The 22,248-nt window shown below is 47.8% G+C and overlaps 1 protein-coding gene and 1 long non-coding RNA gene across 8 annotated transcripts in view; one reads left to right on the top strand and one right to left on the bottom strand.

Annotated features, from left to right (window-relative positions):
* MLLT6 (MLLT6, PHD finger containing) overlaps nucleotides 1–13,055 on the top strand; it is an 89,381-nt gene extending 76,326 nt beyond the window's left edge. For 4 of the 6 annotated variants that reach the window (XM_079949346.1, XM_079949344.1, XM_079949348.1 and 1 more), the window contains exons 11-20: nucleotides 1,657–1,841; nucleotides 3,199–3,316; nucleotides 4,402–4,468; nucleotides 5,034–5,173; nucleotides 5,940–6,128; nucleotides 6,992–7,080; nucleotides 7,525–7,880; nucleotides 9,295–9,403; nucleotides 9,869–10,225; nucleotides 10,790–13,055. In XM_079949346.1, the coding sequence (XP_079805472.1) occupies nucleotides 1,657–1,841; nucleotides 3,199–3,316; nucleotides 4,402–4,468; nucleotides 5,034–5,173; nucleotides 5,940–6,128; nucleotides 6,992–7,080; nucleotides 7,525–7,880; nucleotides 9,295–9,403; nucleotides 9,869–10,225; nucleotides 10,790–10,834 (1,655 nt within the window). In that variant the 3' untranslated portion in view covers nucleotides 10,835–13,055. The remainder of the gene's footprint in view (nucleotides 1–1,656; nucleotides 1,842–3,198; nucleotides 3,317–4,401; nucleotides 4,469–5,033; nucleotides 5,174–5,939; nucleotides 6,129–6,991; nucleotides 7,081–7,524; nucleotides 7,881–9,294; nucleotides 9,404–9,868; nucleotides 10,226–10,789) is intronic. The other 2 variants (XM_079949347.1, XM_079949349.1) reach the window with 2 other exon arrangements.
* LOC307201077 lies at nucleotides 12,332–22,216 on the bottom strand. 2 transcript variants are annotated; one of them, XR_013832500.1, is made up of 4 exons: nucleotides 22,019–22,216; nucleotides 20,140–20,183; nucleotides 13,992–15,353; nucleotides 12,332–12,696 (listed from the first exon to the last, which is right to left on the bottom strand). It is a non-coding gene; the product is annotated as an uncharacterized lncRNA (long non-coding RNA). The 2 variants fall into 2 exon arrangements; XR_013832501.1 differs by lacking the exons at nucleotides 20,140–20,183; nucleotides 22,019–22,216 and having other exon boundaries at nucleotides 13,992–18,026.
* Between the last annotated feature and the right edge of the window lie 32 nt (nucleotides 22,217–22,248).

Here is a 22,248-nt window from a genome sequence, read left to right on the forward strand (position 1 = left end):
GACTGAGCTAGTATTACAGTGAAGATTTATGTATGGGGTCTGGTGGGGAGGAAAACAGAGCTTGCAGTGAATTCTTCAGCCGCAATATGAGCCTGGCTTTCTCTCAGCACCACAACTGAATTGGCAGACATGCATAGCAGTGAATCAGCTCTAGGCTAGGTTGTCATTTATGGCTCTCTGGCCATGGTTCATGCAGAATGTAGTTCTTTTTCTAAAAACACACACACACACACAAAAAAAAAACCCCAGCACTACAGAAATGTTATCCACTGTTTTGTTTTTGTTTTTAAAGGGTAATGGTGATGGAATTGTAGAATCCTAGAATTTCCATTTACAAGAAAAGAGGTTCTGACTGAACATCAGGAAGAACATTCTGACAGCAAGAGCTGTTTGACAGTGGAGTGGTCCTCCTTAGGAGGTTGTGAACTCTCCTTCCTTGGAGGTTTTTAAGCAGAGGTTGGGTGGCCATCTGTCACGGGTGCTTTAGTTGAGATTCCTGCATTGCAAGGGGGTTGGGCTAGATGACCCTTGGGGTCCCTTCCAACTCTACAATTCTATGAGTCTGTTCCACTGTCAAACAGCTCTTATAATATTATTTTTAGTCAACTGTTAGAAAACTCTTCCTGGTGTTTATGCAAAACTACTCTGGGGGTGGAGGAAAGGCTGTTGGTGATGTCAGAGGAGGCCAGCCATGCTGTATACAGCGTGCTTCTGGGAACTGTTTTGTTCTGAGATTGATTCTGGAGAGAAATGGTTCCATTTGGGTTAGATGCAATGAGGGCATTTCCAGATCAGTCTCATTGCTCTACAAACCTTACATCTGTCTTTGCCCTTAAGAGTCACCAAACGAACTGGGCATTGAAGGCAGGAATTGTATAATTAAGTCATCGGTAATCTCATGAATACTGTCCAGAGGGTTTCTGTCCATTCCAGAAAGCACTCCAGACCACATTGGTCTGAATAGCTGGGGGAAACAATGTCATTTCCAGAATCAAAACATTGCAGTTTACTGGCCCGTCTTACCCATTGAGGCTAGTGGTGCGGGGCGCCAAGTTCTGGAGTGCGCCACACGAGAGTCCAGGGAACACTGAACAAGCACACTGAGTGAGTGAGTGAGGGTGCGTGCACCACTCCCGCCGAGCGTGGGCTCAGCAGGAGCGGCGCACGCGCCCTTGCTCGCTCAGCACAGGCCTGCTTGCTCGGTGTGCTGCCTGCCATGGCCACCATGGCACAAATCCGCGTCCAGCCTCCGCCTCTTTCCCGCTGCCCGCCTCCTCCAGCCCTAAAAAAAGGTCAACTCTGGGAAAGGGGGGATCTTTGCACCACGGCTCTGGCTGTTTATTGGCTGAGAGAATGCCTTATCTGGACCCCACATATCAGGCAAGTAACAGAGGTGCATTTGCTGTGCTTGGTGCTATGCTGTGCACTGGAAAAACCCTCAGCCACAGTTGGTCCAATTCTCTAAAATGGGAACAATACTGGCGTGCCCTAAAGGGATTGTTTTGGGAGGATGCAGAAGGAAAGGAAAGGTTGTCAAACCATCCTGAGAGAGAGGAGCAGAGGCAACGTGGGAATTCGAAACAAGCAGCTATAGACATCCTTTTCCTTGGTGCCTGGCCATCTCTTTTCAAGTATTGCTTTCATTTCTTCCTGCAGGGATCTATACAAGCAACAAAGATCCAATTTCGCACGGAGGCGGGGTGCTCCGGACAGTGTGTAGCACTCCTCTCTCCTCCAGCCTCCTGGCTCATCAAGGCACTTCGTCGCTTCCCCAGCTCACCCGCTCTCCCTTCGCTAGCACCATCCCAACCGCCTCTTCTTCCTCCGTCTCCACAACCCAGGTAAGCACTTCAAGCATCAGTGCTCGAAGTCATTTCTGTGCACTGAGGGGGGTGGTGGTTAAGTTCCCAGTGCTTTGTGCCATCCACTCTGGCATGGGGTACGTTCAAAAGGACAACTGTGCTGGCTGGGACTGATGGGAGTTGTGGTCAAAACAACACTGGAGAGCACCAGGATGGGGAAGATTGATGTGTGTAAAAGGGTAAAGAAGTTAAAAGGCATCAAACAAACAGAAACAGCCTAGGGCTTGACTGACCTCTGTGGAGCGTGATTTGTAAAATGTGAAGCAAACAAGCGTGGCTGCTTCTCAGGGTCTGGGTAACTCCCAAGTCCTCATTGTTCAGGCACGCTGCTCCTGCTGCTTGCCAATTTTGCTGCTTTATAGTGGGCTAACTTGGAATATGCAATACAGAAAACCTGCTGGCAAATAGCAGTATTCAAGTGGCTGGGTGCACCTTACCATGCTAGGCTGCGTGAGAAATGTCAAGGGTGCCATTCTTCTTGGTCTGCAGCCCTCACGGTAAATGTAGGCGCTCATTTTGATTTGCAACTTGTACGTACATTCATTAACTGGACTCTGAAACCACTGCTGTCTCCCGAGTAAAAGCAAAACAAATGCTATTATTCTTTGATGGTGGTGAACTGAAGCAGCAATCCAGAAAGCTCTCTCATAATTCCATCCTGATGATTCAGCATCCAAAGCTGAAGCTCTCCCCATTGTTCTAAAGGTAAAGGTACCCCTGACTGTTAGGTCCAATCGCGAATGACTCTGGGGTTGCGGAGCTCGTCTCGCTTTATTGGCTGAGGGAGCCGGTGTACAGCTTCCGGGCTGTGGTGAAACAGAGCAGCACACGGAAACGCCGGTTACCTTCCCACCGGAGCGCTACCTATTTATCTACTTGCACTTTGATGTGCTTTGGAACTGCTAGGTGGGCAGGAGCTGGGACCGAACAACAGGAGCTCACCCCGTCTTGGGGATTCGAACCGCCGACCTTCTGATTGGCAAGCCCTAGGCTCTGTGGTTTAGACCACAGCGCCACCCTCGTCCTATTATTCTAGTCTCTGGCTAATTTACATGCCTCCAGGTACCCCACCAGCAGCACCAATTTCACCTGCGTTTCCTGCAGAAATAAAATGGTTTCATTTTAATGAAGTGTCCCTTCAGCCACATGAGACTGAAATGCTTTGAAGCTTCTTTTTAAGACAGAGGTCCAGATGTCATCTGTCTGCTGCCTGTCTGTTTCGCTCATCCATTCAGTACCAGCCTAAGCTCTGATCAGAAGTTTGGAAAAGATGACTCTTAAAATGAAATGGCTGTTTTTCTTTTCCCTTCTTCCTTTGTTGTCCACACCTCTGCAGGTGTTCTCCCTGGCAGGATCTACGTTCAGTCTCCCTTCCTCACATATTTTTGGAAGCCCCCTCACTTCTGGGCTGTCGGTCAATCCTCTGATGAACCAATCTGAAAGCAACCGGACAGGTACACAAACCGGAAAGTTTGAAATGATCTCATTATAGAATGTCCTTCTGAAAGTCAAGGCCACACTTGTCTACAAGGTCATCTCCTTCCCTTCTTCCCCCTGCTGCTTAGTTCCAAAGTCTTTAGATCTGATAAGGTTTCCACACACGAGGGGAAATGTGATGGGTAAGCTAGGAAAAAAAGTTTCACGTTTACTCCTTAAAAAAAGAAAAATGAAAACATGCCATTTACAAAGACCAAGCTGTTTGGTGTATAAATACAGCAGGCAAGCTTCAGAAATATGACCTGGAACCCTTGGGAAAATACGTGCGCATGCGCGGTGAAAGAGAGAGACCATGTTATGGAGACACAGTGACTGCACCAGCCTGCCATCTGGTGGCATGTGGGAGTAACACCATTCCTTGAGACAGGAAGTGGTTATGTTGTTATGGCTGCACTGAGCGTTTTCAGTTGTTAACTGGAAGGTTTCAGAGGCTTTGTTTTGAATCCACAGAAGGTGTAAGACCATGTAGTGTAGAATGTTAACTGTGTAACTATTGAGTGTAGGACAGTTGTGGGTATGCAGAAATAAATGGGAGCTGAGTTTTGAGAAACTCCAAATTGAGGAGAACTTAGACTTATAAGATCTGTGATTATAATAAATAATATCAGGGTTGAATTCACTTGGGCAAAATTATGTTAATGTGGCAAATCACCCAGGGATTTTGCAGGCCTAGACACAATGGTAGACCTGCTTCTATAAACTGTGGTCTTCCCTTTTAAAACTGGGAGTCCTTTTTTAACAAGCAGAACAGAGGCATAGGGAGAGCTAAACTTCAATCCCTACTTGAAGCTTACTTCCCTAGAATATGCCCGCCCAGATGCCCTCCCTCTTTGATACTGGATGTGGAGTGTCCTTGGAGAAAAGGGCAAAAGTTTCTAGGCTTTTAAGCAGCAGGTTTTAGTACAGAATCTGGGTTTGAACAAACAGTAGTGCTGCATCATGTCTGGTCAGGTCTTCTGCCGTATCAAGCGTTTGGGGGTAGTGTTGGGGAGGTTGTCTGTAAATAATTTTTTTAAGCCACTCTATATATTTCCACTTCCAGAAGCAGATTTGGAAGACTGTAATTTTGTCTGCCGCGGGTCATCACCACAAGAAAGTCTTTCTTCCATGTAAGTTTATTTGCCTGAAATGCTGCATTGGGGGCGGGGCGGAGGGAGAGAAGGAAAAAATGCACCGCTTAACTAGCAAGGATAAAATAATAATAATAATAATAATAATAATAATAATAATAATAATAATAATAATATCATCATCATCATCCAGAGATAGTGTTGCACCACACAACAGACTAATAGGGAAGACAAAACCAATGGGGGCATGACAGGGTAACTAACATGTTTCCTTTCTCAAATCCTCATTGCATGTGGAGAGAGTAGCTTTTCTAAGAAGATACCCTTGAATAGGCAGTGCCTGGTGAAATTTCAGGTGCAACGAAATGGCAGGACAGGGGGTGTTGACAAGGTGTCTCTCTGTGGCTGGTGATGCCAAATAAGCAAAAACATATGGAATCTTCATAATACATGCAGAATTGAACTTCTTTACATCTCACAGTCTTCCAGCTGATGTGGAGTTCTGAACATGAGACAAATGGACTTAATAGCCTGTTTTAGGAGGTGTGTTGACTGTCCATCCCATTCTGACAACACTTTCCCCACCACTCTGTTCCCTCTTCAGGTCCCCCATCAGCAGCCTCCCCACTCTCTTTGACCAGACAGTATCAACGAGCAGCGGGCAGCTGGAAAACGTTCCCCAGGCTACACCAAACATTGAGCAGCTCCTGGAGAAACAGGGCAATGGAGAAGCCGGTGTTAACAGTGAGTCGCAGGAGACCTTGTGGAACTGTTTGCCTTTGCTCAGGGGCTAAGGATGGGGGCAAACCTCACTCATGTATACTTCTCCCATCAGGCAATCTCCATGCTGCAGAAAACTTCCCCTGCTAAGGCTTGCTTGGGGGTGGGGAGGTGGCATTCTGATGCCATATGTCAACAAGCAAAGCAGATGCGCAGAGAAGAGGTTCCTTTATTAAAAAAAATAGAATGAACGAACCACTTGTCCCAAACTGTTGGTTCATGCAAATGTTGGAAAATCGGACCTCACACCTCTCAGACATTTTGACCTCATTCCTGACCATCATGGAGTGTAGGGCCCCAAGTTGCAGGTGTGCTATGATGGTTAGAGCTTTGGGTTCAAACCATGGAGACCTGTGTTCCAACGCATCCCCCAAGCCAAGAATGTTTTATGACCTTGGGCCACTTATTTATTTCCCAGCCTACTCCACAGGGTTGTTGCAAAGGGGGACAGGGGTGGTCCAATGTGTGCTACCCAGCACTTCTTCAAAGAAAGGTGGGGTGAAAATATAATAGGCAAATGAATGAGGGCTCCTTTCTGTGCAAATCAGAGGGCAGAGAATTATGGGCAGCCTGTTGGCTTCATTGATTGTGCTCCTTATTTTACTGCCTCCTCCCTTTCGTGTATGCTCTAACTGTGTCACTGTTGTTCCCTCCCCACCCCTCTCCACTCCCGGCCCTTCTTCGTTGTCTCTCCTCCCCCCGGCCCCCTTCCCACCCACGTTTTCTGCAGTTGTAGAAATGCTCAAGGCCCTTCATTCGCTGCAGAAAGAGAACCAGCGCCTCCAGGAGCAGATCATGACTTTGGCGGCTAAGAAGGAGCGCCTGCAGCTTCTCAACGTCCAGCTCTCTGTCCCCTTCCCGGTGGTCACCACCAGCAACGGCCCTGCAGGCCAGGCCCAGTACATCCTGGCCTCCAATGGTATGGAGATGAACTCTCCCCTAAGCCCTGCCTGACTGTTTCTTAATTCCTGACAAGGACATTTTCCAGTCATGGCATCCCATTTATGGGATACCGTGCTTTTATGTCCCTCAACTTCCTTTTCCTTAATCTTAACTAAGAGGGTTTTCAGCTCCTCCTCAACAAAACAAAACTTTATGGTTTCACCTTGGCCTTTTTTGGTTCCTCAGCCACTTTGCAGACAAGGAGTGTCAGAAATCAGCATATATGGTGGTTTCTGCACATGCTGTAGAGGGAAGTGAGGGGCAGATGAGGCTCATCAACCTGGGAAGGTAACCCATCTAGGAGAAGGAAAACTCTGATCCTAAACCACCTCTGCCTTGCAAGTTATCTTTGAGAGAAGAAAAGGCTAAGGAGTAAACCCTACACAAATCCTCAGTGAAGTCCCTAAGATGGTTGGATGGTGCCTTGTGTGCCTCCTTCTGGCAACTCCTGCAGCCAAGCTGGTGCCAAACGTATTGTTCTGCTGTCCTTTGGACCATATCAGTGAGGCCAAGACGAGAGTCTTGTCTGGGCAACCCAGGACCTCCATACACACTGCCCAGGCTTGTACCTGGAGAGGTCACTTTGGTGCAGCTAATGCAGCACCTTGACTTCATCCCCAGAGGCGCACTCCATTGTATCTTGAGACAGTCAGATGCCAACAACATATATATCTCAAAAGAAAGAGGCACAGACCCAAGACATTCAGTGTGATCCAGAAGCTCTTAGCCGTCACCTTGGATAGGGAGGGCTAAGCTTGGCTAAGTTGGAGATACAAGGTGCTCTGCAGCTGTGGAGATGTTCTCTGGAGAGGCTTCCTGATTTTCTCTTTTTCCCTCTAGCATGCAACAGCGACTCGTTGAGTATCAGCAAGAGCCCTCCTTGCAAGAACAGCTTTGGCATCGAAAACTCGCTCTCCACTTCCTCTGAGGTACGGAGCATCTCTTTCCGTTCTCCCCGCTGTTGCTTATTGGAACTTTAAACGCCCCCCCCCACCCGGAAGCAGCTCCTCCATGGCAGATTTGGAGTGCCATGGAGCGTGGCCGAGTGGCAGGCAGACCAGCCAATGGGGAATATCTCCTGCAACACCAGCTGCCATGAAATCAGTGGGAGCTGTGTATGAGTGTGGCAGCACGCTTGTGTGGCTTCCATTCATTTCAGCAGGGGCTGGCACAGGAGACCTCCCACAAGGGTTTTACACACACACACACTCATTAGCTTGGGCATCAAAATGCCATCCCTGTTGTCAGCAGTTTGGACCTGGCAGATGCCTTTCCCTTTGGTGGGATGTGCTGGATTCAGTCACAGGCAGCCCCTGGGTAGGATCCCTTGTGCACCAGAATGATTCTCCCTCCTTTCTCCTCCCTTCTCACAGGATCCTCACTCCGGCTGCCCCAGCAGAAGCAGCTCCTCCCTCTCCTTCCACAGCACGCCTCCCCCACTGCCCTTGCTGCAGCAGAGCCCTGCCTCCCTCCCGATGACGACTGGGGTGCAACAGCCGCCACCAGTGAACGGCTTGGCCAGGGCAATGGGGACTGTCCACGGGGGAGGCACCACTGCCAATCATAGCCTGGTGGATGGTCTACTTGGGAGCCTGGCGGGAGGGCAGCAGGTACCCATCAACGGTATCATGGGAGGTCTGAATGGAGCAGTGGCCACCCAGGCCCAGAATCCCCTCTTGGTGCAAAGCAGTGGGGCCCCAAACCTGCAGCTCTCCAGCAGCCAAAGCAGGTAAGGCTCAGGAAGGAGGGGAGAAGAGGGAGGGAGGAACAGATGGAGGTGGGTTTGCAGTGCCTAAAGGGGCTCTACTTGGCCAGAGTTCTGCCACACGTTCCAGAAAAGCATTTTATTGGTGAAAGCTTCAGGGGAGGTGGCTGTCCCCACCTACTCTGCCGGGCTCCCAGGCGTTTGGCTTTCACCCACACCTGCTGTTCCTGGTTGGCCTCCCAGATTTAATTACATGTGGTGTGTTTTGCAAGGTTTGTGCATACCCCTGAGCTATATCATCCAGGCAAGGCACAAAACGATGAAAAGACATCAGTGATGGAAGCAGGAGATGCAGAGATGTGCACTCACCTTAAAGCAGGAGTTGGGGACATCAGGCCTGGGGCCAAATGCAGCCCTCCAAGCCTCTCTATCTGGACCTCAGAACTCTCCTCAAGCTATGCCCCTCACTTATCCTGCTTCACACCTAGAGTACTTTTGCCTGGCTGGGATGTCTCCTTGAGCTCTGGTCTGGATGGAGGATAGAGGGGGGGAGGTGTATGAACTTGCCTACTGTACAAACATAAAGCATAAGTCCATTGGCCTGCCCACTTTTGACCCTGACCCTGCCTACTATTGCCATGTGGCCCTTGGAAGGTTGCCCGACAGGGAATGTGTGAAAAGCATTCTCCACCCCTGACTTGAAGTGTAGTCCAACCTGCCGTTTGGAAAGATCCAAACTAGGGCTACGTGCACCTTGCAGTTCTGTGACTGCAGGAATTTTACCTGGGTGCAAGTAAAAGGGAAGAGAGTTTCTAACCTTTAAGGCATATAAGGGACCAAAGGTGGGGGAAGGAGACACAATAAGGGAAGCATGACAGCAGGTGAGCAAGACTCATGCCTTCTCTGGACCGCCAGTTTGCAACAACAAGGCCTGGTCTCTTGCCATAAGGCGGTGGGCAAATGAGTGCTCTCCTGGATCAGACCAAAGGCCTAGCTAGTCCTGCATCCTGTTACAGTGACCAACCAAGTGCCTCTGTGGGAAGCGCCCGAGGGCAGTGCAGTGAGGTTGTATAAGAGCCATGTCGTACGTTCCCTCCTGTACATGAGGCCAGGTGAGGGAGCATGCCTGGCATGCCTCCTAACGCAGCCAATTTTCAGTGCCATTGGAAGGTGGCAGAGTGGGAGGCAGGCAGATCTGACCCAGGGGACACAGTGAACCATTAAGTTATTCTCAAGCCCTCTTTAACCCAAACAGCACTCCTCTTGCCTCAGCTCTTATTTGTTTTGAGGAGGTTCCTTGGGGTGAAATTAGAACCAGAGGTGTCAGTTGGCTTTTCTGTCTTGAGCGCCAATGTTTTGGGGCGTGGCCCCACTGTTTCTGGAGATAGCTCTCTAACCCCACCCCCCTCGACGCTTTATCCCTCTTACCTTTCTCCAGCATGGCCAGCACAAGCCACCTGACTGAGCAGCAGCAGCAGCTCCTCAGCCAGCATGAGCTCCAGCTCCAGCAGCTGCAGCAGCTCCTGACTTCGCAGCCACTCAACCCAGTAAGTACCTCTGCTCTGGTTGGCAACTCCTGCCCACAGTTGTGGCAGGCAAGGGGGCTAAGCAGCTGATGAGGTGCCTTGGCTTCTTACACTTGGGAGGCTGGGGTGGAAGTTCCAGGAAAGGATGAAAAAAGCTTGGATCATCTGGGGAGGTCAAAGATTGGTGTGTGGAGGAATTATGAGAGAGGTTCATAACATTATGAACGATGTAAAGACAGTAGGCAGAGCAGTGGCTCTTGAACTGCGGGGTGGAGATCCCTGGGGGGGGGCACCTCAAGAAAAATGAAATCCCATAGCGCAGGATCCTGATTCAGGCAGAGCCTTCCTTCCTGCTCCAGCCCATGACTGGGGTGGCAGACCTAAGTTATGGGAGCACTCCTTCCCCTAGTTCTTCTCTCCTGTTGGCATGGAGGGAGAGCTGCCAAGATCCTTCTGCAGCTGACCTTTGCAATTTTGTCTTCCCAGGAGCAGCAGGCTTTGGTATTCCAGATGATTCAACAGATTCAGCAGAAGAGGGAGCTGCAGCGGCTCCAGATGGCCAGCTCCTCCCAGCTGTCCATGACTGGCCTCAGGCCGGCTACCTCCACATCCCTCCTCCACTCCAATGCCCCTGCAGCTTCAGTTGCCAACAGCAACCTCCTGGCCTCCATTTCCCCTCAGCAGCTTAATCCAGCCAGTTCCTTGATGGCTTCCCCATCACTCAGCACCAGTGGGAACAGCCTGATGTCAGCTGCAGCAGGGGTAACTATCCCACCTGTCCTCACCGCACAAACCAACCCTTTCCTCAACCTGCAAGGTGACAACAGCAGCCAGAAAGGAATGGTGGGTATCAGGCCATCGCCTGCCAACAGCTTAGCTGCTGTGAGGTCACGGAATGTTCACAAGTTTTCTCCCAGCTAGGGGGGAAAGGGTTAGCTGCGGAAGGATGGCTGCTTTGAAGAGAGCAGGAGATAATTTTGACTAAGTGGGGAGGAAATCTACATAATCTAGGGACAGGTTGGATTCTTTCAGAAGGAAATGAGAGGTGATAAGGGGTCTGGGTGAAGGGGAGATGAAGGCTGGAAGTGCTAGTGGGAGAGTCTGTCTGAGACAAGGATGCCAGCAGCAGGGAGCTAAGCAGGGAAAGTGGCTGAAGGAAGGAGGGTTAGAGTAGGCAATGAACTAAGACACAGAGACCTCAGGGAGCACTAGATGGAGAAGAAAGGAGTAAAGAAATGTGAAGATTTCATAGGAAATTGAAGTGGGCAGGTGAATGGCCTTCAGGCTTGCAGGGCTATTATTGTGGTGGATGCTGCAATTTCCTATATTTTTCTTTTTCTTTTATTGCTCTTTGACACGCAACTGGTTTAGACTGTCCTGTGCTTCTTCCTTTATCTTCATGTTTAGGGCATGAACGAAAAGGGAGGTGCCCCAGTTCAGGACAAAGGTTAACTTGGGCGATACCAGGCTGCTCTCTGCTATAGGAAAGCAATCTGTGCCTGAGCCACGGATCCCGAGACGTAGAGCAACCACATGCAAGACTTCAGAGGGAGTCTTCCTGCCATGGGCAGAGCAGTGCCAAGCAAAGGTGCACCAGGAGTCTACGTTCCTCGGTTCTGAGCCCGTCATACTGAACCCTTCCAAAGGAGGCAGGTTGAGCGAACAACACCCAGCTCCCTTGTCAGCTGTGTCTGCGATGCCGCACTTATTTCACAAGAAGTTGCACTCCCAGGGGGAAACGGTGAAGCAGTCTGCTGATCAGATACCTGAAGACACTCCCCTCGAGGGTAGGATCAGCTAATCGGACTGTGGCCACCTTGTCCTGGAAGGAATGCTATCTTTGCAGAGCAGGGCATTTTCCAAACCAGGGATAAGGAATCCAGCAAGGCGCAAGGCAGCGGAAAGGTCCAGCTGCGGCAACAGGGTGGAGCTTTTGAGGTCTCTGATGCACAAGAGGGTGAGATTCGGAAGGCGTTACTTGGAAACCCCACGCAGGAATCCTGTAGTGAGAGAGCCTGGAGGTCTTCAGAAGTGCACACAGATGAGCCTTTCTTAGTGTTTCTGCTGGGAGAAAAAGCCACTCGGTTCTCCCAAATCTCCCACAGCCAGGGGTCTTTAACACTGACCTGAAGGAAACAACCCCTCGCTTTCATGCTTATGACCCTTCTCTTCCATACCTTCAGGAGGCTTTGTTAGGTGCCCTGCAGTTAACAAGGCCATTGCAAACAATCACCGCTCACCACCAAGGTGCTTTCCAGCCCCTCCAGAAAAGGACCTTTTCCTACTCCATCAGACCAGCCACCCAAAAGCCAACAGCAAAGAGGCAGGGTGGAGACTTCATCTAAGGGCAGGAGCTGCTCCTTCCACCTCCAAAGCAGCTCCGTTCTGGTGAAGGAACATCTTCCAGCCCAGTCAAAAGCTCTAAGCTAAATCAGCTCCTAGCTGACAAGAGCATTGGTCTTCCCACCAGTGTGAGCCCTCTCCCATCTCCAGGGAGTCAGCTCCATTCTCCTTTAAGCATTTTTAAAGGATGTTGCGATGAGGGGAAATGGGGTCCAAGTCAGATATCCTGAGGAATCCCACCCAGACTTGCCTCCATGTCATTGCGGGCACATCCCAGCCACCTCTTCCAATTTGCACTATTTTCAAATGGTGCTGGGCATGTGATGATGACCACAGGAATGGCCACTGCTGTTCAAATTCATCTCCCCCCTCCTCTGTGTGCTTTTTGCTTTTGTTTCTTCTTTTTATTTCCCCCCTTTTTGAAAAATACCTGCCCCACAGATGAGTTGGATGCTTGAAGTAAAGGGGCGGGGAGAGAAATCACAGCATCTTTTCAAGATTTCATCCTTTGGTTTGTTTTGTTTCACGTAAACAGATGTACCTGGCTCCACATTTTGTGTGTGTGTGAGTGTGCTGTAGGGGTTTGGCGTGTGGGGTTTTTTAAAAAAATTGTTCAACAGAAAACTACTGGAAACTGACAAGAGCAGCAGCTTTTCCACATGGAAACCAGGCAGCTTCTCATCATGGCAGCTTTGGCACTAATTAAGGAGCAGCTAGAAAGTGGAATGACGCTTGACATTTCCCCCACCCTTTCAGCAGAGCGTTCACAGACAGAAATACCCATCAACATTATGCACTTACTGCTTGGACAGCAGACTCCTCTTTGAAAGGCATCCAGGCCAGCACTTCTGCCACATTCCAGTTCAGTTTTGTCCTTCACTGTCATTCTGGTGTGGATCTTCTTGGCTCTTGTCCAACTGCCCAACTGTGGCCTTGGATCGCTGGTGAATTTTTGTTTTGTTTTAAATTGTCTGTTTTTTAAGAAAGCAATTGCACAGATCAACTGTTTGATTCAGAGTTGGAAGTCGGGGAAGGACCACATCCAGCCCCTTGCCGCCCCCATTCCTGTAAACAACTGGTTGGTGTTGTCCTCAGTCTCCTGTTGGGAATCCGTGGTGCCACCAGGCAGCTGGATTGGGGAAACAGATGCTTAGCCAGCACCTGCAGAGTTCCTCATCCAGCCACGCCAGTGGACTTTTGCCCTTCTCACTGGTTTGCGGTGGTATATTTTTCCCAGCCATACTAACTTTCCTCTTCCTGGAACTGCAGGTTTGACTTCTTAAGGTTTCCTGCCAATAAATGCTGGATTTGCACAATTGTTACCCACATACCCACGGACTCCCAACTAAATTTGATTCGATATGCAGGGGGGAGGCAGGAGGGAAGTACCCTGAGGTGGGTTCCTGAAGTGGGCACGTGGAACTTCCCCTAAAAGAAGGCAAGTTGAAGAAGCACACAGGTGAAAATAGGCAGATATGAAGGGGCAAGTTCACAATTGGGAATGGTTTGGAGAAGAAAGGGGACTCTGTAAGCAGAGGAGGGAAGGACCAGGGCATTGGCTGGGCAGGAAGGCAGCACAAGGCTTCGTGCATAACGGTCGAGAGAGACCTGTACCTCTCTAGTGAAGGCACAGCTACATAACAGTACAAGAAAAAAACATGGTTCCCAACCCCAGGTTCCACTCCTAACAGTGAGGTGGGGGGCTTATGCTAAAACAACTAGGCAGAAACATGAGCTTTTTTCTTTTTCTTTTTAGTGCTTTTCTCCCAGTTTGGCTCTGAGGCCAGAAGAAGCCCGACTGCAGAGAAAATCAGTGGTGTGTGTGTGTGTGTGTGTGTGTAGCATAACTTATGGATGAGTTGGCAGGCATGAGAAGGCTTAAGCAGCCCTCTCCTCCTTGTCCACCCTACCTGAATATGCCTCCCCCACCTACCCCTGCATTTGTGTTAACTGGCAGGCATACGCTTGGGAAATGTGTGCCAGGAGACTGGCTGGAGACTGACCCATTTCATGGGTAGGTAGATTTGGGGTTCACACATCATCACACGCGTGTGCAGTGGGGGAGAGAATCCCACATTCACCCCATTACACTTTCAAGGGTTGTGTTCTGAAATCCCCCCCCCCCCACTATCTCCTTGCTAGCGGTTTTGTGGGGATATATTTGTCCTCAAAATCCAGTCCCAGCCCTGTTTGGTCTCCTTGACTTAAGGAATGCTATGTGCCCAGTTCAAACCACCAGGCATGCTTTGTGGCTTCAAAGACTCACCTGGAAGGGGGGATTTTATCAAGTCTTAGGTGGGCTGCCATTCATCTGGTCATCTGGAATAACGCCCTAAAAAAACATTAATCTATGCTCTGGATTACATCTGAAAGGAGCTAGTGAGTGGAAAGATGGTTTGGGCAGCTGGCATTCAGTTTGGGATGCTGTGGTTCAAGTAGTAGTGAGCTTGTCCTGGCAGGCAAAATATTTATCTAAAGAAGTGTCAATGCAGGAAATTTTGTGGGGAAGGAGGACATGCACTTAAGTATGCCAGTTCTGTCCATTAGGCCACCACAAATCATGCAGCCTCCCTCCCGAGTCCCAAAGAAAAGAACTGGCAATAACATGTTCAGGTCAAACGTTAATGCCAGAATGATGCACACAACCCTGTGCAAAAATGTAGCAGCTTGTTTACGGGTGCTACTTGTCCTAGGATGCTCCTATGAGTTCAAAGGAGCACATACCCAACCTAAGAGATGGTGAAGGGTGTACTTAGGGTGTATATTCCACACATCTATCATCTGGCAAATAGTTGTGGCAGTCTCTTTAAAAATTTAGGGCATTTTTCTTTCAGTCACTAAGCAGATGATAGATCAGATGAACTTAAATATGGAGGAGAGACAGAGAGCTCACCTGAAACATAGAGTGAAATGCAAGGCGAGTTATTCAATCAGAGTTTAATTTGTTGTTCAATGGGTCTGCCAAAAGAATTAGAACAGGAGTGTGGAGAAGCTGGGCAGCCCATTTTGTGGGGGGGGGGGACACCATGTTGACTTGTCATTTTAAAGTCCATCTGCTCTCAGCCCTGGTTGTGAAAAAATACTATCCAGTTTTCTCATCTTGCATGACCTATTGAAGTTGCAGGTTCATGCTGGCCAGACTCTTTTTATCTAAGGAAATCACCCATCTTGGAAGTGTGGTTAGACCTGGAAATCTGACTGGGGAAAAGCTTACTGGCTTCACCAAACGTTTGGATCGGAATAGATCTCAAGCTAAAATTTAGACAGTAGAGAGAGAATGTGTAGGTGCAAGAGGCTTGTGGGGTATGGGAGGAAGCACTTATTTCTAGAATCATCCAAATGCGCCTGCTCTCTTTTAAAAATGGCAGCTATCACCTCCATCCTGTCTGTTTCAGCCACAATGTTTCCTCCTACAAAACTTACCGGTTTGGGACATGACTTTCTATCAAGAGTTATGAAGGCATTCTGACAGTGGTTGGAAAACACAGCCATCGTGGTAGTCACTGATAGCCTCATCTTCCATATGTTTCCCTAGTCCTCCTTTAAAGTCATCCAAGTTGGTGGCTCTCAGTCCATCTCATCACAGATCTCCAACATTTCATGTAGTTTGGCAGTTTGTTACGTTTGGCTGTGAAATTCATCCATTTTTTTAAGAATCAAAAATGCTTCAGCCTTTCCTCAGAGGGAAGGTGCTCCTGCAGCCGATCAGTCGTTTGGATTGTCCTTACTGCACCTTTTCCAGCCAAAGCACCTGTCCAACAAACTTGGGAGTTCAGGAACAGTGTCCCAGGAATGAAACTGACTTGAAATCCTAACTATTGGGGTTTTTAAAGCAGAGGCTGGGTGGCTATCTGTTATGTATGATTTAATTGAAATTCCTGCTTTGCAAGGAGTTGGATTAGATGACACTCAGGGTCCCTTCCAACTCTACAATTCCATGACTCCATGATTCTAACACAGGCATTAAGGTCAACGCGAAAAATTTGTATGTAAGGCAGACTAGTTGTGGTGCTTTGAAAAAGCACTGGGGCAAGAGCACTGGAGTCTCTTCCTTGGCAGGAAGAGGACAAAAATAAAAATTGGAGGAGGAAAAGGAGTAATCTCCACATTTGGTTGCACTGGGGTATATTTCTTTATACCCATCTTTTGATGCTAATGTCTCGTTTAGTACCTTGCCTGTGCCTAACACCCCTCCCCTCCTTGGTAGTTGTTATTTTTAATTAAAGAAGAAAAGATGTATATATATATTTTGGCAATTAAGGTAATGTAGCTAAGATATATTTTTTTTCATGCTGCTTCACTGTTCTTTATTATAATAAATAATAATAATTAATATCAAAGACTTTAAGAAACTAAAACAATTGGGGCTTTCCCCCTTCAAATTTAACTAAGCATAGAGTGATATCATGGGTGGGAAATTTTCTCCTTCCCCTCTCCCCACACTGGGTGTCCTTCAAATGTTCTTGGAACACAACTCCCATCATTTCCTGACTGTTGACCACGTTGCTGGGGAAGATGGGAGTTGGAGACAAACAACATCTGGAGGGGACACAGGGCGGCCACCCCCCATTTTAATGCAAGCACTGATCAAGGCTTTCGCCAACCTGGCCAGAATGGCCTGTGTGAGAAAACGTCAGCAGAATGTGCGCTTAGAGAAGAAAGGGAATACTGTAATGGGAACAAGAGCATTTCCGGAGTCCCTGAGTAGAGGGCAGTGTGCTAAAGCAGGAGTGGGATATCTGTGGGCCTCCAGGTGTTGCGACTGGGGCTCTTGGAGCTTGGCAACATCTGGGGAGCCACAGGTTGCCTTTTCTTGCGTTGAGCCGTGGAAAGCAGAAGTGACGTTTTTAAATAAATAATGACCAAAAGTTATTCCAGTGCATTTTGAGCTGGCAAGGCTTTTCATGAGGGAACTATAAATTTACTTTATATTTTTTTAAAGGTCCTCCATATAAGCAGTCCTTTTTAAAATAACCCATTTGTATTTCTTTTCTGCAAGATACAATCTTCCAAGTGGAAAGGCACATTTACAACTTTAAAACTATGTACACCTCTGTGAAGTTTAAAATTAAAGGCTGTACCCATTGCTAACCAAAGAAGGAAGAAAAAAATCATTAAGAAATAAAGAGATGTTATAGTTTTGGGGTATCGGTCATCCTTGTTTCTATTCTGTATAGTTGTGATGTGCTTCTTACTATGTAGACATTGAGTCCACTGCCAGGAGACCGCCTTTTCTCCCCAGCTATGGAATACTCTCCCAGGAGACATAGGAAGCAAAAATAGCTGTGTTTTTGGTCCATAAACTGCCAAAATCTGCAGTTGGTAAATGCTTTTATAAGGCCCATACTAAAATGTCACAAAATAGTAACACGTTCTCCAGAATGCTTCATCAGGCAAGATGTTACCCAAAGCAGGAGGTTCTTCTGAGCTTCCTACTAAGTTATCTTTCAGGGCCAGGCAAAACCCTTTTAACAATTTGGAGTTCCTATTTAAATTGCTTCTATGCTGCTTCTATAATGCTGTTGTCTGTTTATTCATTCCGATGGTGCTGTACTTTTATTGATTGTATTCTGTTGTATTTATGTGGTGTCACACTGCCATGATAAGAGGAGGTAGGGGAGGTCTTCTGGGAGGGCAGGATATAAATTCTTCTACAAATAAATAATTTCCAGCCTTGCCAACTGGAAATGGTAGATGACTTTTGGATCACTTTTTAAAATAAAAGATTCTTTTTTTCAATACACCTTTAAGGGTTGTCCCTTCTGCCTTCTGTGGTCTGGTAAAATACAATATAGGTGTTTGCTTGCTGCAGAATGAAAGAAAGAAAGAAAGAAAGAGAGAGAGAGAGAGAGAGAGAGAGAGAGAGAGAGAGAAAGAAAGAAAGAAAGAAAGAAAGAAAGAAAGAAAGAAAGAAAGAAAGAATTGTTGTCATCCATCTGTCTTGGGAGACAATGGGGGAGTTTGTGGGTGAGGTTGTTGGCACCTGCTGTGGCTGTAGAGACCACTGCAGGAGGGACATGTTTTGTTGCAGCTTGGGCAGATGAAGGCAGGGGGTTGGACTAGATGATCCTCATGGTCCCTTCCAACTCTACAATTCTATGATTCTAAGACTGGTCTGTCCACCCTCTGGCAGCCCTCTGGGCAGGGAGGGAGATGGAAAGGCTCTGCTTTTCCCACTGCTGGCTTCAACCCCACCCACCAACAGCACATAGCCCGCAACAGATTATGCACCAATGCCCTGGCATGTAGTGGTTCTCTTCAGGAGAGGCTGCCCCCCCCCATGGTGAAGGTGATTACTGGCATGTAATCAGAAATGCATGGAAGATGCCTGTCTGATGAAATGGGGAATTCCATGCACACTGGAATTGCAGCAGGTCGCCCAATCTCCCCAGATGTCTTCTTCAGACAGGCATCTTCCATGCATCGTTGCATTTGCGACAGAGACTCCAGAGTGGGGGAATCGGGAGATCCCACTCCTGTAACAATTTGATCATTCCCTCCAGAAATTAGGATGTGGGAAAACAACTAAAAACCTGCCCCTGCTTTTTAACACACACACGCACACCCACACCCACACACCCTGTCATATGATGGCCTCTTCTGCTCATGCTTCACCACCACGTACATTGTTGTCATATTCATACACTTCACAAACATGTAAAAATGCTCCAAGAGGCTTCCATGTAGCACCTGGTGTGTGTGAAGGGGTCCCTCAGAGGAGCATGATTTGAATCAGATGGCGATTGGGAGAAATTTGCTACACATATGAATTGTGTGGAAAGTAAGAGTGCAGATGGCTCCTTTTTCTGTCAGTCTCCTTCACTGCTTACCCTCAGTCAGCCAAATAAAATGTAAGAGAAAACACGCCCTCTGGATTTGTAAGGGAGGCTGAGAGCACTGCCTCATCTCATTCAAGCAGCAGTAATGACTTTGGACCTTGAACCCAGGCTAAACGTAGAGTCCAAAAGGGCAGCAGAAAACTTACGTAATATAGGTAAAATAAAGGTAAATGACATACGCAATATAATACATCATATAACAGCCCAGTAAGAAAAGAACACAAGACGACACGGGCTTCCTGTCTGAACATCCACTTTCTGTGGGGTTGTGTGGCTTTTCCTCCTCATGCTGGCTCCATCTCAGTTGCCTTGCTTGGGTTCTGTTGCTCAGCTTTGAAGAGTGTGAGATCAGATATTTCTAGGCTGTGTACACTCACCCGTTTACTCTGCATCCAATGCGCTCCCACTGTAAGTTTGGGAAGCAGTATATATACATACCACGTTCACCACAATCCATATCTGTATCCTGTCTTTTCTTGTGAAACCAGTTTCAATCTGAATTGAAGTAAAAAAAAACCAACCTAGCTGTGTTTCAAGCCAATAATGTGTATATAGCCCTAATCTCCATTAGAGAGAATGTAACTATTCAATGTGGAATGCTATGGAGAAATCATAGGATTTTGCTGGAAATATCACAAAAGCAGTATATGACCAAGCTGTTTGTTGGGCAGACAGCTAGAGATTTTGCTGCCTGAGGCGGAACAGCAAATCCCCTGCAAGTCAAGGCTGGTCAAGTTATTTGGGCACCTGCAGCAAAAAATCCCAGAAGTGCCTTTCCCTGGGAATAATGTTTGATATGTCTGCACAGGATTTGAGCTGGTTTACCTAAACAGGTGCAATGGTATTCCAAGGCAATGGGGATTGAAAAAGTCAATCTAAATCAGAGCACATGCATGTTCTAGGCATAGTTTGGCTGGATATGATGACAAAGGAGAGCTTTCTAAATTGCAAATAACTATGAGCCTAAAAAAAAAAGAATTCTGAATTTTAATTAGCACATTTTCCCATAAAGTTTTTATTTCTGCCTTTGGGTTTTGGTAACTTCAGACTACGCCAGAACTGATGTTGACAGCCACATTTCAAAAATATGCTTTACTGTGGCTGAGACTGCAGTGTGTCTGATGCAGTTACAGAAGTTACAAAATCATAAATATGCAGATGCCAAAGAGGCACAAAGAACAGGTGGCAGATTTGCAAATTAGTTGAGGGCAAATCCCCTCTCTGCAAAACATCAGGGATGGATGTTAAACTGAATTTGAAATGTTGGCCAACATTTGAATTTGGAACATTCCTATTAATATTTAGCTGTGGGGGAAAGCAGCATAGTAAAACAAGCAGGTGTGTGTACTTTTTCTATTACGGTATATATAAAAGAAATCTGTACTGAGTTTGGGGGGCAGGCCAGATGCGTTAGGTTTTTTTAAATGGTGTTTTAACAAAGAGACACTTCTCACTTGGGGAAAGCATGAGTTTAAACGTAAAACATTTACTTTTTCCTATGAGAAAATTCACAGGGGTTGGAATGGGATTAACAGCAACAGGAAAATCTCAAATGCTCAAGTGTTGCTTACTTACCCTTTGCTTCCACTTTTGGTAACTCTCCTCCTTTCATTCCTGTCCTGTAAAAGGCAGAATAAAATATATTTGTATCACAACTGTATTTGAACAAATCCAGGTCACACAGTTAAAGTTGATTGGATCTCCGCACAACAAACTTGCTACTGTCAAAAACCAGACTTTTTTGCAGTAAGATGGGGAAATGCACTCACTGCAAAGTGTGGAAACTGCAGCAAGAAGCTCTAAAGGAAGACTGATTACCAATGCTGCCTCCCCGCCCCATTCTCATTTTGATAAACTTGTATTTATCCTGAAGAAGGGCCCTTACATTTTGTAAAAAATGTAAAACCATCCAGAAGCCTTTTTCAGCCAGGTTGAGGAACTTCAGGCCCAGAGAACAAATATGGACCTCCAGGTGTCTCTTTGTCGCCCTCAGCTCTCTCCCCACTAGCCTTGTCCCAAACCTCCCTGGAGTGCTTTTGTCTGGGATGTACTCTCAAACTGCCACAGCTTCTTATTCTCATTGGGAGAGAGGCACCCATGGAGGTATTCCTTGGATTCTGCTGCCTGTGGCACAGTGGTGTATAGGGCTTTTGTAAAGGGGGTTGTAAAGGGGGTTTGCTTTCTCCCTAATTTCTGGTATCCAGTTCTTGCAAAATCCAGCAAGAAACTTGCTTCTGGTAAACCTGAACCTTCTCCCTCGAGGCTCCTCAGTTTTGCTCCTGCTTCCACCCACTAAACAGCATGTGGCCCCACAAGGCAGAGAAGTGCTCCCTGCCTGTTTTTAAACCATGAGGCCCCGCGTTAAGCCAGCAGCTCCATTTGTTCTGCAAAGGGCTTTGCTGCCTATAGATGCTAAATATGTGGAAATTACCATATTTTTTGCTCTATAGGACGCACCCGGCCATAGGACGCACCTTGCTCTCTGCTCAGCGCCCCCTCAGCGAAGCGGCAGGAGAAACGGAGCCCCTTCCATTTCTCCTCCCGTTTCGCTGAAGGGGCACTGCGCAGCTCTCCCTCTCTGCTGAAGCCAGGAGAGTCTTGCTCTCCCGGCTTCAGCAAAAGGAACCCGAAGCCTCCGGAGCACAGCGGGACCTCCCGCTGCGCTCTGGAGGCTTCAGGTGGCTATCACTGAAGCCTGGCGAGCAAGAGGGGTCGGTGCACACCGACCTCTCTCGCTCTCCAGGCTTCAGCGAAAGCAATGTGAAGCCTCCGGAGCGCGGCAGGAGCGCTCCCTCTGCGCTTCGGAGGCTTCGTGTTGCTATCGCTGAAGCCAAGGAGCCTGCATTCGCTCCATAGGATGCACACACATTTCCCCTTCATTTTTGGAAGGGAAAAGGTGCGTCCTATAGGGCGAAGAATACGGTAAACTCCAGTTCCCATTTGCGGAAGACAGCCCTGGGTCGTTTGACCTTTAATTAGTTCTCTTACCCCTCCTATAAAAACTATGCAAGACAACTCTTTTTTAAAGTTTAAATGACATATAACGTTTACTTTGTGTGCTTGCACTTGCAGATTATACAATATACAATATAAAATGCAGGTGAGCAGGACTTAAGTTAATAGGACTCCAGACTAACTCTGAGGCAGACGGCAACACACACAGACGGCCTTGCCTCCGTGATACAGGGGGCTCAGGGCTGCATGATGTCAGTGTGCTAACATCAGCGTGCACACCACAGAGCATGCTGACGTGTGTGTGGTCACCCTGTGGGTGCAGAAATTTGGGGGGCAGCCCTCTCATTTGGAATTGGGGGTGTGTGCTTGGCATCCTCCCCATTCTTGGCGACCGTGCCTGCAGAACACAACGTAACTGCTGACTGCCATAACTGAACCAACTGCCATAACTGCCACAGAGCGTATGACGTCACAGAGTTCCACAGCTCTTGCAATTCACCCTTTTACGAATGCATTTGGATGCCAACATCCCACGAAATATGGCCATCCGTTGCTTCTTATTTTTATTTTTTAGCAACCGGCGCTCCTCCCTGCAAGGAAGGAGACTGAGCAAATGCAATGGTCGACGAGCTCGGCGGCGCTTTGGGTCTTTCTGTCTCTCTCTCCAAAGCGCAGCCCCAGGGCAAAAGGTCACCCGCCTCTCTCTCTCTCTCTCTCTCTCTCCCTCCC

The sequence above is a fragment of the Podarcis cretensis genome (assembly GCF_951804945.1).
Source record: "Podarcis cretensis genome assembly, chromosome: 13".
Lineage (NCBI taxonomy): Eukaryota > Metazoa > Chordata > Lepidosauria > Squamata > Lacertidae > Podarcis > Podarcis cretensis.